This window comes from Ciona robusta, chromosome 5 (genome assembly GCF_009617815.1).
Source record: "Ciona robusta chromosome 5, ASM961781v2".
Classification (NCBI taxonomy): domain Eukaryota; kingdom Metazoa; phylum Chordata; class Ascidiacea; order Phlebobranchia; family Cionidae; genus Ciona; species Ciona robusta.
Genome location: NC_143239.1, coordinates 6,266,886 through 6,283,760, shown reverse-complemented (window position 1 = coordinate 6,283,760; position 16,875 = coordinate 6,266,886). Strand labels below are relative to the sequence as shown.

The window sequence follows — 16,875 nt, the reverse complement described above, 5'->3', positions numbered from 1 at the left end:
ATGAAAAGATAGCGACACCATTTTGAAGTTAACATACTAAACTACTACCGTAGGCTGGTGCTAAAGATTAAACGCTTTTTAAAGGAATTTCTATTTTTAATTTAGCTTATAAAATGGACATCCGGTGACGAAGTCTGCTTTAGTTTAGCAGCGAAGACGTAGCTTAAGCAAATTGTTACTTAAGTTAAAATTTAATTAAAAATGGGCAAGGTGTTGGACAAATGCAAGCGCATAGCGTTGCGCCCTGTCATAGCGTTAGTAGTGAGGGTAATATTCGCTTTGCACTGCGTGGTATCAGCTTGGAGAGTGGTGATCGCTTACAACAACACATTGTATTGGCTACTTGTGTTGCTACTAATTGGACTTTGTATTGAAACAGTTGTCACGTTGATGCTGAACGGTGGGCAGGAATGGAAATGGTAAGTTGAATAAAGTAACGACTTTATTCTCTTTTTTCGGGAATCATAACGAAAAGCGGAGTAGTATATAACATCGTGTAAATCTACGTATACATACATATACTGTTACTCCGAGGCGCCAGATTTGAGCTCCGCCCACCTCTAGGTTATAGAGCTTACGGGTTCGGGGCTTGATGCTGCTACCATTATTGTTTTCCCGTCCCACGTGAGAATAAAGAAGTTACATACGTGATAACTTAGAGGGCACGAAGTGTATAAAACAGAACATCTATGTTATAATGACTGTCGTTTCCCCGCTGATGCGTGAGGATAAATATGTTGCATATATTTAAAACAAAAACAGGTTTTCACCTGGTATATTCTGCTACCTGGTCGCCGCCATCCCTTCGCTGTGGCTTCTAGAACTCCAGCTTAACAACGAACGATTGTCAGTTCTCCTGCGCAATAATGGGACAGCGATAGCGTCTTCACAAGTATTAGGGGTAAGTGGTTTGTTACGTATAAGTGACGTAGTAATTCTTATTCCGTGTTGTTGCTACAAGGCATAACGTAATATATAAGTAATTAGCTCTTCTGGTATAAAAACGTAAGGTTGATTAAACCCTGATAATAACTCTTCGTATGGCAGATAATACGTTGGATAAATAAAGTTTACATGTTTTACCAGAAAACCTATATTTACTAAAAGCCGTTAAGTTTCTAATGTCAGGCAATCTAAAAAGTTTGTACATTTAAACGACGCCACAAAGTGTGACGTAACAACATTACGGCGTCAAAAATCTAAAAAGGAAAATTCCACATCGTATTTACCACTTTATATACACTATTATCGCATCAAAGTGACCACTGTGAATTAATCCGATGTCAAAAGATTTTAAATAAACTCAATGTTATTGTTAAGTTGCTGTTACGCTAACACACGAACATTTAAACCCACGTTATATGAAACATATTTCACATGTGATTTTTCTTAACCCTTTAACTCGTAAGCGGGCACAAGGTGTATGAAACAGGACACCCATGTTTAACGGCTATCGTTTTCTGGCCACGCGAGGATAAAGAAAGTTACATTCATTTCTCCGTTGCCCTAAATTTTCTTTATAGCTTAGAATACGATGGCAAAAAAACAAAATGATTAAAATATCAAAGAAAAGAATTAACAACGGTCTATAGAAGTCATGAGAATTTAAATTTCCCTAAATATTCTTTGTTTACTACCAATTTGGAAAGAAAAAAAAAGAATAAAAAGGTGTCCCATCCTTCCACTCTACTATATAAGCTTCAAAGAAAACTAGCAGCAAAACATTGATCGAATAACGATATATTATACATTACAAAACAACTATACTCACAGATCGGAGTCCAGATCTCGTTAGATCTTTCCGGATGGGCGTTAGCAATGGAGCAATCTCTTCTCTTTATCCTGATCATCGGGAGATGGGTCCTCCCTAAAGGGAAGATTAGTCGGAACCAATTATCTCAACTCCTCCTTGTCTACCTTGGGATGGCAGCGGACATCATGGAATTGTTTGAAGTCTTTAAAGAAAAAGAGGTGAATATGATGTCACTGTACTATATGGTGTTCAATGAATAAAGGAATGAATGTAACTTATTTATCCTTGCGTGGCGGGGCAACCACAGTGGTTATAAAACGGATGTTCTGTTCCATACACCTCGTTCCCGCTTATAAGTTACCACGTATGTAACTTATTTGTCCTCGCATGGCGGAGCAACGGCAATCGTTATAACACGAGTGTTCTGTTTCATACACATTGTGCCCGCTTACCAGCAGTTACCACGCGAGGATAAATAATTGTCATTCATTCATTAAAAAAACACAACTGCAGTTACCAAAACTAATGCTTATAAAATGGCCTACGTTGATTGTACTATGAGACATGCCAATGTTTGTACACTGTACGTGATACTGTATATAAAGATAGCCCAGTTCACGGTCACTAAATATGTTTCGCTTGATTTCGTGTTAAAGACAATATGCTTGAGCGGAAATTCATAACTTGTGTGGTATGGACAACTTACTTGTTACGAATGCTAGATAACAACGTTATAACATAAACCTTAAAAAGGTTTATAATAAAAAATGATCAGAGACGTTGGGCTGTATACTAAATTGTAAAACGTATAGGCTAAGATACAAAATCGCAATCTATTTTTAATAAATGTTCTATTCTATATGGGGTCCTACAATGAGATCCGCCATTACCCCGGGAATTTAGGCCAGAGTTCGACCATTAACCCAACACCCTATTTCCACATTCTATTTTATAAGGGCGAGGTCCTATACGGCAAGACATGCCATGGAACTTGGTATTTAAGCCTAAATTAGCACATTACCCGAAATACACATAATTAACTTATAACAAAAGCATGCGGCGTATGTTTCACCCCACACACTAGGTCTGACTAGGATGTTCAAATATTTCAATCCTTACGTAAAGATTCCTGTGTGACTATACGTTTAAATGGGGCGGTATGTAACCAAGTGTCTTAAGGTGTGGTCATGTTGCCAATGTTACTCGGTGGGTGGTTTTAATGTGGCGGGTTAGCACTACGTTGGATTGGGTCGGTTTCTAATGGCTTTGTTGGTAAACAAGTGCTTTAAGAATTTGTAGTGTGATGTCATAATTGGTTTGATTATTTCAATTCCAGTATAAGTGATTGTATGCTATGACGTCATATAAAGCTTTGTTGTTTCTCGAATTACAGACAAATAATTAGTAATACGTAACAAACAAACTTAGAACTTTTGAAACAATTAAATTAAAAACATATTTTTATCTCTTTGAATACAATAACGAAACTCATTATAATTAAAATAACAAACATGATGGCAATTCATTTGAAAACGTGGGTATATATAGGCCTAAAGCACGTCATTGGATAAAATACCATTATAAAAAATGATTGGTTAAGAAACGTGACAGAATAAATTAATAAAAACAGTTTTGAAAATCTTGAAAAACCAAATTATAAAATTTATTAATACGTGACGTAATGGTAAAAAATCCTAAAATGTAAAGGTTTTTGCGTCAAAATAAGAATAACGTCTGCACGGCTAGACGTTTAGTCTCCTGCCCTCCTTAAAATTAACCAAATTATTCCGAGTTGTTTAGTTAGGATGATAACAGTCGAGTGAAAATCAATGAGCCCATCCCACGGGGTGGCTTAACCAGTTATTAGACCTGAACTTGAGCATTTGACCAACACACGGGCCCCATTCGTGTTAAATTAAATCTACATTAACGCATTGCATGCTAATACATCGTGACCAAAGTGGGACTTAATCTATTCCTTCATCAAATTAAATAATGGAGAAGTTATGTAACTATAGTGAACCTCATCCTTGCAGGGTTGAAACCCCAAACGCATAATGATTGAAACATATAAAGACTTGACGACAGATACTTCGTTTTAACTAATATGTTTTATTTTTAAATCCATTAACGTGTAACAACGACAAACCTTTTGTAATATGAATACAGCAGTTTGTTTTGTTTTTTTCCCGATAACCAGAAAAATTACATATGCGGTAAGCCTATACGGGGTGCATGAAACAACCGTGTTATAACGAATGTCGTAACACCTCCATAGACCGTTGTTAATTGTTTAAAATACGATTAATATATTCATAGAGAATATTATGTTCTAACGAAATCCAATCTTTCTCTTCAATAGCGCTTTCCAACTTCTACAGTACTCTCTCTATATATATTCTATGAAATTATTTGATTATTCTTTGTTTACTATACTAAATGGGACGAGAAAACAAAATGAAAGATGTCCCATCTTGCCTCACCTGCTTTATATATCCTTACCTTTATACTCCAACAAACTTAACATCCCCTCCACTCAGGTAATTCAAGCCCAGCACCTTATATATCCGATTCTCATCCTTTACACGTGGAGTCTCATGCAGTACACACTTGCTATTACGTCAGTCAAGTCTCGAAAACCGAGAGGGGATATTTCTGATGACGTATCACATTACGAAACCAGGTGATTGTAGTTTTGCATTTAATTCCTCATCATATCCTAATTTTAATAACATTATTGTGTTATAAGTGTTAAATACAGTAGGCCCACCGTTACGTTATGTTGACAACTGCTACTTAAACAAGCTTTGTAATTTACACTTTTTCTTCAGTAGTTTTTACCTGCAGCGCATTTTAAAAAACTAGCATTTTGCTGCTAATTACTTTCTCTTCGTTATTTTAAATAATTTTATCTTTGTTAGCGTATTCGAAAAGGTTAGACGTATAGTTACCAAAACCAAACTGTCTATACTAAAATATATTGCATATATTCATTCTGAACCTTTAGGCACAAGTTTAAACTACATTCTTTGACCAATCACTGAACAACAAAAATCTATCACCCACAAGGCTTGCGATTTCAAACCCGCTTTTCTAATCTAAAACCTCGCAATTCGCCTTTCGCAATAATTGATCTCGGACGTTTTATTTTCACAGCGGTTGCTGCAAACGACGCTGTGGTTGCGACTCTGTGAATGCAGATGTGCTTGGAATCATGTCAACAATAGTAATGCAGGACGGGCCGTTCCTATGTTTCAGATTATACCTGCTTGTTGGTAAGTATATGGTGACATACATAAACATGTTTGGATAATATGGTAAATGGGCCAACTTAGGCCTACATCTTAAACCCTTAGCGTTCTCGAAGTAGGACCTCACCAACAGAATAAAATGTGCGCATGCAATTAAGGGTTATAGGATCAAATTCCACGTCTCCTGGCACCTTGGCCAGTATATAGAAAATACGGTGGAATAATTTGTTTTATCTTATACACGTTTTCATGTCTAAGTCTACGATACTACGACCGCCTCATGCTCACTGTCTTTCGGTGTCTTAGCAGTGAGCACAAAGTGTATGAATATCATTATACAAACAATTTACCTACAAAGTAACATACATGGTAACTCGTAAGCTGCTGGCACGAAATGTTAAACCCGTGTGATAACGACTCTCGTTTTCCGGCCACGCGAGGATAAAGTAAGTTACATTCATTCACAACTGACTTTAACACCCACCCCACCAACGCAGGTTTGAACGTAGTCAGTCAGATGATGGTTTTCTTTACTTGCAAGAACCTACTGGTGCTCCTCCTACAAATCTATCGTCTCATTACTATCTATCTCGATCCTGATGAAGACGATGATGACGTCATACGTGATGACGTAGGTGTCGATGACATCACATCCGGTGGTTTGAGGTCGAGACCTGATGGAGACAACATGGCGGAAAACGGGGCTTTCCCGGACTTAAGAAAGAGACAGAATAGAATTTCCCCGACACCGGATATGAGTTCACAAAGACCGGAAATGGAAGCGGAAATCGAACTTCCGCATTCGGTGGATTTTGAAAGTTCGGACGATGATGACGTAGCACCGACCAGGAGGTCTTCCAGTCACGTGGAAAAACCGTTCGACCAAATCGAGCCGAAACGACAAGATGATTGAATTGTTACGTGACGATGTGGTGTGTGACGTCACAAGGCGGTGTATGATGTAGATATGACGTAACATTACGTGACAGGCGTCAGTTTGACGTCATAGAAGATTAATTGTTTGCAGAGCGAAACTGACACGATATGTATTCTGGTTAACATAGATATAGCGGTTAAAGTTTAACCTTTAAATTGATTTGCAAACATAACGCAAAATAAGTGAAACTAAATAAAACGTGGGTTCGTTTTTACTTTGACAAGCCGCGCGAATTGCATAGGAATAAGTTGGGTTGACGTAATAACTTCATTTTAAATTATATTGATATCATTACGCTTTGCTGTCGTGGGTGCGCCTATATATATCCTCAATACGTCCCTATACGACATTGGATATTTGTAACGTATTCAACATATATATACAATATGGGATCTGTTTTTGTTTATATTTTGTGCTGTTTTCGTTCCTTACTATACATTAGTGCAATGCTGTGTATTATACACCCCTTTTACAGGAAACTTCGCTTTCCGAAATCAAAAACACCATTAGGCGTTTGTTGCTGTTAGCAAAAAAGGCACGCCCTTGATTTTGCTTTTAAAGGATTTCAGTAATTGCTTGTTTTCACTTTGATTCGTGTAGGTTGCTAAGTGAAATTAAATAAACAATGTACCAACTGAAGTGAGGATAAATTCGAAAGTCAAACGGTATTTTCCGAAATCAGGAAACTTAACCAAAACGCCTAAACACGGGAAATACATTTGACCTTGCGGGTTAGGGTGGGGCAGGTGTGCTATAAGTAGCCATTTATTCCGAAGTTTCCTTTCTATACATAACTATGCCGCCTATATAGGAAACTAAACTAGGTATATACGGTTGACTTAATGTGCGATATTGCCGGAATTACCAATAAAGTAACATTCAACTTTAACCTAGTAAAAAACACAGAACACTTGTGTTATAACGACTGTAGTTGCCCCGCCCGCCACGTGAAAATCAAAAATTTACATTCACTTCAACTTTTTACTGGACCTCAGTGGTTCAATGTTTAGATTATATAAGTTTAGGGTTAGATGGTCCATGTTTTCATTCTTTTTTATCGTACCATTTTATAGTAAACACAGAATATTTACAAGTTATATAACCGTAGCCACGCGACTCCAACATAGACGACTGTTAATTGTTAAAACACGATTAGAAATATGGGATAATATGTACAAACGGTGACCATCTTACCCCACAGTATTATACAGTGCTTTAATGGGTATTTTAGCACACGATGTGTTTAAAAACCCGCATGGTCGCTTCTCCTATTCTATAAACAGATAATGTTTGGAATTTTTAGTCAATTTACGATTTTTGGCAACTTTACTGAGCAAATAAACTGGGGCCAACGCCGGGTGTGGTTGTTCACGCTTCACTGTTCCTCTATATGACATCATAGTCAAACGTTTATGACGTTTCCATGGGCGTGACATAAGGTGCTACGCCACGCACTTATCGTGGTGTTGAAAAAAACATCAAATCTTTTAGATTTTATTTTTAGCAACTTTTGGTCAACGCTTTGAAGTTTAGCATTTGGTGTCTTGAAGAAACGAAGCGTTTTCTCCTAATACTCAATTGCAGAAATAATTTGACAAGTTGACTGCCCATTTTACTCCACATTTTTCAAAATATTTTACCGATAACCTGCAAATTTGCAAAACTAATGCCGTTTCGTTGCTAATTCCTTGCTCTTTGATGTTTTATTTAGTTTAAGTTAAACAAAGATTTTTGTTATGTAATGATAATTTAGATATAGTAGGGTGGGTGAAGATGGGACACCTTTTCATTCTATTTTCTCGTCCCATTTCGTAGTAGGTGTCCCGTCTTCCCCTACCCCCTACCCTACTGTATTAAAATTTGTTATAAAATAGCTCGTCTAAGATAACTTACAAGGTGAAATGTCAGATACAAAATCGTGTATTTAAAACCTGGACACGTGTCATTGTGCGGTAATTGTCTACCCTATGACGACACAATAAACAAAATACGAATTCGGAGTTTTAAAATTTTAAAACAATCGATAAAAATATCTCGAAAAATTTCAAACGTGAATTCCCATGTGACGTAACAATATAGGCGCCAAACTTTTGAAAAGCAGGGGAGACCTGCATACCCTGCCACCCCAGGTTTGGCGCCTATACAATACTATTAAATCACTGTACAAAATATTCGCGGAGAAAGATTGTTACGTCATAGTAAGAATACCAAAAAATATTAAGAGTTTTAAATCAAATGAGTGATGGGTGTAAAGTGCTTCCTAACACATAGTGGATATTGATATTAATCTTTTTTGTATAGAATTTACTTATGCTTGTGAGATTTTGTGAAATACAGTTTTGGAAATTAGGCCCCACAGCTTTACTATTAATTTATGTTTAATATTTTGGTTGTGTGAAAGAGTGGAGAAACATTTGGTGTCTAAATGTTGTTTGAAACAACAATATAATGTACATGTAACATTATAAATGAATGGGGGTATTATTGTAAGACTTGCCAATCAAACTAGATTGAGTTATTTACGTTCCTGGGTGTTTAAAGTAGAATTATTGAAGCTGTTTGTGATAAAACCAGGCATAATGTGCCACGATACTGTATGAAAATGATTATAAAATAGAAAATGTAACAAAATAAATGGATCAACCTAATTTTAGAGTTTGACCCACGATGCAAAATAATTTTCGCACAAAAATTAGTAAAACTGTCGAAAAAAGAACAGCTATTTGTTAAAACCCTGTAAAATACTATACACATACTGAGCCCCTGTGTTTTGTGTGGGGGACTAATGGTTGTAAAAGCATTAAATTTTCTGGCTCGGAAATTAAAATTCTCAAAGCTTAGGGGGGAATAACAATTTTTCTACTAGTTAGGCCAGTACATTGGCTTTACGAAAGACCAATATTGTAAAAACCCAAAGAGTTATGGAGAATATTTGAAAAGAACTATGGGTTATGACCTTTAGAGATAATTATGTTTTGTATGGAGTATTTTTGGGGGCAGTAAGATATGGTGGGCTATAGCAGACATAACGTTACATTTGCTAACCATAGTTTAACGGGGGTCGCTGGGTGTTATGGGTCAGCAGCTGACCAGAGGGGGTTTTTCTTGGGTGAGGTCAGACGGCTGGTGTTGGTAGCTACGAGGCGAGTCGTCAATTCTTCGTCGTTTTGCCCCATGCTCATCTTGTGTGTCTCGACGTGAGGGTGAGGTGGGGTCAGGGGTTGGGAGGGTTTCCTGGGTAAATAGGGGGGTTTTGATTTTATCAAATCGATTTAAAACTTATCCAGGAATTCCCAAACCCAAATTTCCATTTTGTTGGGAGGGTTTCCTGGGTAAATAGGGGGGGTTTTGATTTGATCAAATCGATTTAAAACTTAGCCACGAATTCCTAAACCCAAATTTCCATTTTGTTTTATCCGGGTGAGGTCATACAAGCTTGCCATGGAAGCCAAGATTAAGGCCAGAGTTTGCCCATTACCCAAAACGTAGGGTGCTCCAAGCGATTTAGTGACCACTGGGTTGAAGTAACGCCTGTTATTATCTTGCACAAGGACACGCGCATCTAACCGTATCGAATCAGGTGTCCTTTGGTTACAATGCAAGCGCTGGGATATTATTTTGAAACATTTAACAGCTACAGACAGTCAGGCACACAATTATAGTTTTTTTATAAAGAAATATAGTAGGGTGGGGGAAGATGGGACACCTTTAGCACCTAATATACAAATATCCTGATCGTGTTTTAAACAATTAACAACGGTCTATGGAAGTCGTGAGGATACGGTTTATTAATTCTTTGGATGTTTATTGTTTACTAACAAATGAGACGAAAAAATAGAAAAAAGTGTCCGATCTTTCCCCACCCTACTACATATTACAATATATAATATTATGGTTTACCTTTGATGTTGGCTTACTGGTTGGTTTGTTGCAATAAGCTGTAACTAGTTCATCTATTGAAGTTAAAACATCTGTGGATAAGAAATGGTAGATTAAAGTTGTAATAGTTTAATTTTAGTTAAAAACTGTACAAATAATGAAAAATTTAATTTAAAAAAGTGTCCCATACAATATTTATATAATATTAATAGAAATCTTTACCTAACTTTGGGCAAGTGTCTCGTACAATCAACTAACTAACAAATATAAAGTGAACAGTAAACACTACCAATCTCATGCACTATACTTAGCCACAAAAACAAAACATTGTAAAAAAAGTAAATTTCAAACCTTGAGGTAAGGGTGTGGTTCTACTGCCCTCGTGTGTTCGGTTCTCAAGCGACGGGGTGATTTGTGCGGGTTCGACGGGGCGAAACGAGCGTGAACTATCTTGTTTATCTGAGTTGTTATTTCTATTCGAAGTCAAAATACCGGCCGGTATTGCCTCGTGGTTGATAGACGAGGAAATCGGGGCGAAATTGGCCGGCTCCGAATAAACGACGGTTATTTCTGGTTCAAGAGTCGAGTATTCACCGCTAGTGGGCGCTGATGAGGTGGGGAGAGACGGGACAATGTTATCGAAGATTTCTATGTCGTCCGCGTAGTCGCCGTCAAGAAAACCGTTTATTTCTGGGAAAGTTGGGTTAATTTTATATGTACAGTTGATAATTGGGACAAATCATTAAATTTGAAACTATCATCATGAAACTTTGGAACTACATCCATATGGATAGGTATATGTCTCCTTGGGCAAGACACTTAATGAATTAAAACTGACCAAGAATTCACTAATGGGTTGCAGCACACTGCATGTTGTGGTAATGGAAAACTTTTTAATAAATTATTCTGATATATTAATAAACGGATTATTAAAAGTACCTCCATATTGGTTTGTAGGCGAGTCAGCAAAGTTACTCGGCCGTTGACGTGCGTGGCTTCTTGTCACTCGTAAGTCCACTAGGTGTTGCTGGAGAGCTACACTGTGTGGGGTGGTTTGGCCACTGGAGGCAGTATGGTGCATGGATATCGAATGTTCTGTCTCGTCTAGTAGTCGTTCCATGTAATCCCTGTATGGGGTAGGGTTAATAATATGATATATGTTAACGTGGCAGACATCTGGGAAGCAACGTAGGTCTGTTTCTCCCTCAATAATAATCCGAACGAAAAACATTTTGCAAAGACAAAGTATAAATACATAGGTGCCCAAAATTTTACAGAGTAGGGATACAAATCCAACTTATTGGTTGTAAATTTGTAATATTTAATGATTGCATTACAGAATGCAGACAATTTCCAGTTTGGCGCCTATGACAGAGAGTATCATCGCTACTTACAATTCCAGTTTATAGTTTTATTTCCAAGATCTTGTTAGTTTCAAACGAGTTTCATAACATCTAAAAATCTAACTTATTGGTTGTAATGTTTACTGATTAATGCAATCAGAAACTTTCAGTGTAGGCCTACACTTTCTGCCACCCCAGGTTTGTAACAAATTTCAGTTAATATTTATCCTTTGGGATTTTACTTTAAATATATTATGATGACAGCACTTACGTGACACCAGGATGCAAGGTATCTTTCTTCTTTCCAAGTCGTGTCTTAGCGTTAAATTTATCGTAATGTTCAGATTTCTTCCAGATGTAATAAAACTTTACTATTTCACCGATACTTTTCGTCCGTACCTGAAATAGAAGTAAAACTAAATTACCTTAGGGGTAAGTTAGGGGTGGCTAGGGTGAGGTAGTGACTCAAATTTTTTAAATCATGTAACATTAGGTGTTCTAGCACCCCGATTTTGCCCAAATTAAAAAGATAGTAACTACACTGACTTACTACACAGAAAGCTATTAATAACACAGATGCTCAGCTCACATCACATTTTTACAAAAATATAATTCAACTCCTCAATTACATCCCAACCATTACCTTATTATGATGAATATTGTGGAAATCTTTGCCATAAAGTGACAAGCCATGTTCAAACAAGCGACATTCTTCCTCGGACCAAGTTTGTAACTCGCTCGACAACGGACGGGGTTTCCAGCGAAACTGACGGATTGCCTGTACGTTTAATGCAGTTGAATATTATTTATGCAGGTGTTTAATGCTAGGGTGTTTAATATTATTATGTGGAGAACCCCTGAAGTGAACGCAAGGTTTTATGTGGAGGTTGTCGTAATGCATTGAATGCAATGCAGAATTTGGCTTGGAGAAAGGTGGTTGTACACAGTATCCGGAATTCGTCCGCTTTGTCTGTTTTGTCCGGATTTCGCTGCCGCATGCGGAACTCGGTAATGCGACTTTGTAACCGAATTGAAGATGTATTGAATGCAGATTTTGACCAAGAAGGAAAACAGAATATGTGATGAATTGCATTTATGTGCAAAACACAATGCAAAAGTTGGAAACACTGGGTGTTCAACAGATTCAATGCATTTAGTGTGCATCTAATAGTAGTAGCGTAACATTGAATAAGTCAAGACAACATTGTGTATTGTTTAGTATCAACACACAGCTTGTAATAACATTAATATTGTGTATTGTTCAACAGCACAGCTAATAATTATATCAAAGTTATGTCACCTTTTGACCTTAATGAGTAAGGATTTACAATACTTTGGCCAAAGATATTTAACAGTAACATTGAAATATTCAGCTGCTGTTCAAAACATATGGAAATGGGAAAAAATATCTAATTTTAAATATGGCATAAAATATGTTGCCGCAGGCATAGGGATGCACAGTACAGAATTTCGAATCCGTGAGATTCGAATCCTTTTGTATTCGAATCTAATTACGGGATTCGGTATTCTGTTTAATGACGTCATCACACGTCATCTCAAATCATTTTACAGCTCATGATCCAAGAAGGCTACTATGAAAGAATCAATAAACTGACTTATGTGGGTAAAATTATTTTTTCCTATAAATATAAAAAGATTCGAAATTCTAGATTTGGAATTCTAGATTCGAAATAAAGTATTCTAGGACAGTGGTTCTTAAACTGGGGGGCGCGCCTCCCTAGGGGAGCGTGAAACACTCAGAAGGGGGGTGCGAAAAACTATAAAATAAAGTGTTATTACATTGGTGTTCAAAAGGCTAAAAGTTAAATTAAAAAAGCAAACTTTTAAGCCTGTTTTTAAACCTCTTACGCATGCTAAATGATGAGGTGTCAATCCCTATTATGACGCAATTAATCGCTGTGTGAATTGCTATTATGTCGTAATTAATTGCCAGGCAAAACAATCGCTATTATGATGCAATAAATCCCTACTATTTCGTAAAAAACAGTCTACCTGGCTAAGAAAAAAAATGGTAAATATAAAAAAAATGGTAAATATATAGGAAAATAAGTTTCACCTCATCTGTGTCATTGTTACATTGTGAGAGGAGAAATAACGCATCTTCGTTGTCACGGAGATGACAACCATTAGGGAGACCACCGGTGGTAGAAATGTCGGAAATTTCTTTTAAATACGACTCGACTGGATAAAAAAATTTAACAACTATCATTACGAACCTTTAAAGTAAAATTTAAGGTATTTTTAATTTTATTTTACTGATTTTTTAGTATTTTAAGATAATTTTTAATCAGTTTAGGTAGAAAGTGGGGAAAAATTTGAAAAATATTTCGCAAGGTTAGAGTTTTCACCTTTCGTTGGGTTGATTTTGATTGGGTCCCAAACAAGAAGATCTGAATCTATGTTGTAATCGGGTCCCTGGTTATCGCATCGTGGGATCATGTTGACCTGGTGAAAACAAAACAATCCTCAAACACAGAAAAATAATTTATTCAGGTATAATTTATGTTTGTATTATAAAGTTTGGGTAACGGAGTTAATTTCTGTGAAATCTCGTTCACCTGGAAAGGAGAATGATGGTTGAAGCTACAAGACCAATATTTATTTAATTCCAGCTACATTTTTTGTGTATATGGACATGTTGCATTTTAACTGATGGTAATAGTAGTTGTAATTAAAATACAGTCAGCTTCTACCTCTATAGTGCAGCATACCATAGACAAGAGATTTGGTAGTTGGCTTATTAAAAAAAGGCTTGTCTCGTTCCTACAAAATAGTTCCTACAGCAACTCTAGGTTTTGCATACAAAGAAAGTTCTTTTTTTTTAAAATTCCAGTTAATATATGTACGCATAATTGATTTTAAATTAAGATGGAATTTTAGAACAACTAAATGAACAATCTCTAGATTCAGTCTTAAAAGTTGAAATAACAAAACTTGGTCTTTTTTATTTAAATTAAATATTATTAACCAAAAAAGAAGATAAAATATTTATTTCAAATGTCCAATATATAATATATATATAAATACATAAGCAAACTGAGAAGTAATTCAATAAATATCTCACTTGAAACTCGTCCCCCACCCTCGGATCCTTCCTCCAATCCTCAGGAGCAGGAGGAACATAATCTCCATCCTCATCAGGGGAGTCAGCATGGGTGGGACTCAGTAGTGTGGCGTTGGCTGGGTGGGAAAAGGTTCAATAATAAAGTAAGGGCTAAGTTTATATATTTATATATTTAAATATATATATTTAAATTTGTAAAGTTAAAAATATATTATTATTTCAGTTTTTTAAAACTTAAAATGTTTGTGGTATATTAACTTTACGGTACTTACATGTACGATGTTCAAACTTTCTAAACTAATGTAACTTTATAACAACAAAATTGAACAAATGTTAAAAAAATTATGAAATATTTCTTTTGCCAATTATACATTTGACTGCACATTTAAACACAAGTACAAAACAGACTTACATCTTAATTTTCTTTTTAATTCCTCTGAATCTTTGTTTTCATTTGTTTTAGGAAGTTGCTCTCTTGAGTCAGATGATGAACCATCCTCAACCTGATATGTTATATAAATATGAGCTTCATGCTTGGTCAAATAATGCAGTAACCCCAAATTAATACGCCAACTCTGGTCTAAATCACAGGTCAAAACATAAAGTGAATAAGTGTTGTTACATTTTTTACCTTTTCAGTTTCTGAAACTTCTTTGTTTTCCTGCTTCCCATAATACATCGCGATTAAATCTTCCAACGGTATGTCTCGCTCCTGTTAAATTGGAAGATTAAATATTACATTCATAAATACTTGGCTATCTCTGACGACTCGGCCTAAATCCAGGTCCCATGGCGTGCCTTGCTGTAGGACCTCGCCCATATAGAATGTGCATAGGCCCCTATACAATGTCAAACTCCAAACAACAAGCATACAATACAAACTTGTGCACAACTTCAACTTTAGCAAGATCACTCAGTTTTGCACCATCACCCCATACATAATCAAACACACATTACATACCAACCACAAACATGAGTAGAATCCTAACCTAAATGAAATCTTGAGTTTGGGTAATGGACTGGCCTACATCCCAGACCCTCTGATCAACCTTGCTTTAAATTAGAACCTAAACCATAAAGAAGAACTTACAACTTCCACCTACAACTCCCATACCATCCACGGACATGAGTAAAATCAAATCCTAAGTCGGCACTGGACCTCACATATGCTGCACCATATAACCTCACATCTCACCCACATTATATACAACTCCCACCTTAGCCAGATCATCGAGCTCCTCATCATCTCCATCGCCATCTTCTTCTTCTTCCTCCATGGTGGCTTCATCATCAAAGTCATGAACCATCGCATCAGCTGTTAATTCGAACTCCTGATCCTCGGTGGTGGATGCGGGTGAAGGATGGTGGTCTGTGGGTGAAGGGAACATAAATTACAGCAATGTCAAATATTAAAATTGGGAAAACACAAATAAAATAAATTAATTGTGGGGAATTTGTGCGAAATACCAGCCATTATAACTTTTAAATGCCTAAAGTGTGCGTTCTCAAGTTCTGGTTGATCCTGAAAATATTTAGATTGCGACTGTGAGGTAATAGGCAAATCCTGGCCTAAATCCTAGGACACATGATGTGCGACGTTGCGGAACGCCCCTTTTATAGAATATAACATAAATTGAGTAATTGATACGACATGAGTAACCAGACTTATTTCAGAACATGGAAAGTCAGGGTTGATTGTCAATGGGTGAAGAAAATGTTGTTTACTTGAATGTTACATTTTGTTACTTGTAAAAGACATGGAAGAAATTTTTAAAAAGAAGTTTTAAAAAGAAGTGATTTATTTGTACAATGCTAGTGGAGCAACTACAAGAAAATAAAGGGGAATGGACAATTATTCAGGTTGTGCGTATTCGCTTACACATATCTGTTGAATTTTAAGTAATGTCAAATTTTAAAACTTAATAGCCTACGCAAGAAACTTCCGAAATTTTATGGATGTGGCCTTTTGAGTAAAATTCCGGGTATCATACCAAACTCTTTTAAATCTAAATAAATCTTCAGTGTTAAACAAAATGATGTTTACTCACCAGGCTGTGCGGCACTTCCGCTTGTCGAGGGTTCATTCTTTACATCAGAATCATCTCTATGACTCCATGTTCCTGTACAGTCGTCAAATTTCATCGTAACTTTCGGTATTTCACCACTTTCCGATGAAGTTTCCCTAACTTTATTAATTTCATCCATGTTTAGACCCCTATCTATATTTCTGACGAAAATCGAAACCAGAAAATTAAGAAATCGTAAAATAGAACCAGGAAGGGAAATTAGTTTAAAAATCCTGACCAATTAATATAATTATGTCTCTTAAAGTTAAGAACAATAATATATTGACATCATATACAGGCAGACTGGGTGCTAGTGAAGAATCTCCCCCCCAACCTTATTTGCTAACCACTAACCCCTAGATTAGGGGGTTAGTTTAGTGGTTATAGGGGTTAGTAGTTAGTTGTTATAGGGGTTAGTGGTTAGCAAATAAGGTGGGGGAAGGATTGTTCACTAGCACCGAATATTTACCGAAAATTATTGATTACTGCCTAGTTTAAAGCTTATAAACCAAATTCGTAACCCAAAAAATTAAAAACCAAAGTGCTAGTTCGAATAATAAA

The 16,875-nt window shown here is 36.4% G+C and overlaps 2 protein-coding genes across 3 annotated transcripts; one reads left to right on the top strand and one right to left on the bottom strand.

Moving 5' to 3' along the window:
* Positions 1-116: 116 nt before the first annotated feature.
* LOC149736037 (transmembrane protein 26-like) lies at positions 117-8,394 on the top strand. Its single transcript, XM_089878416.1, has 6 exons — positions 117-419; positions 763-901; positions 1,774-1,971; positions 4,294-4,436; positions 4,910-5,028; positions 5,502-8,394. Exons 1-6 carry the CDS (start codon positions 202-204, stop codon positions 5,915-5,917), a joined length of 1,233 nt encoding a protein of 410 aa, XP_089734542.1. The 5' UTR covers positions 117-201; the 3' UTR covers positions 5,918-8,394.
* Positions 7,846-16,512, bottom strand: LOC149736036 (mesoderm induction early response protein 1-like). Of its 2 annotated transcripts, none has more exons than XM_089878408.1 (13): positions 16,297-16,512; positions 15,466-15,617; positions 14,880-14,960; positions 14,661-14,751; positions 14,249-14,364; positions 13,533-13,629; positions 13,241-13,365; positions 11,807-11,941; positions 11,435-11,562; positions 10,760-10,947; positions 10,172-10,510; positions 9,842-9,912; positions 7,846-9,175 (listed from the first exon to the last, which is right to left on the bottom strand). In XM_089878408.1, the coding sequence occupies exons 1-13, from the start codon at positions 16,451-16,453 to the stop codon at positions 9,020-9,022; spliced, it is 1,836 nt and encodes a 611-aa protein (XP_089734534.1). In that variant the 5' UTR covers positions 16,454-16,512; the 3' UTR covers positions 7,846-9,019. The 2 variants fall into 2 exon arrangements, with proteins under 2 accessions (XP_089734534.1, XP_089734535.1); XM_089878409.1 differs by lacking the exon at positions 7,846-9,175 and adding an exon at positions 9,178-9,269.
* Positions 16,513-16,875: the final 363 nt, after the last annotated feature.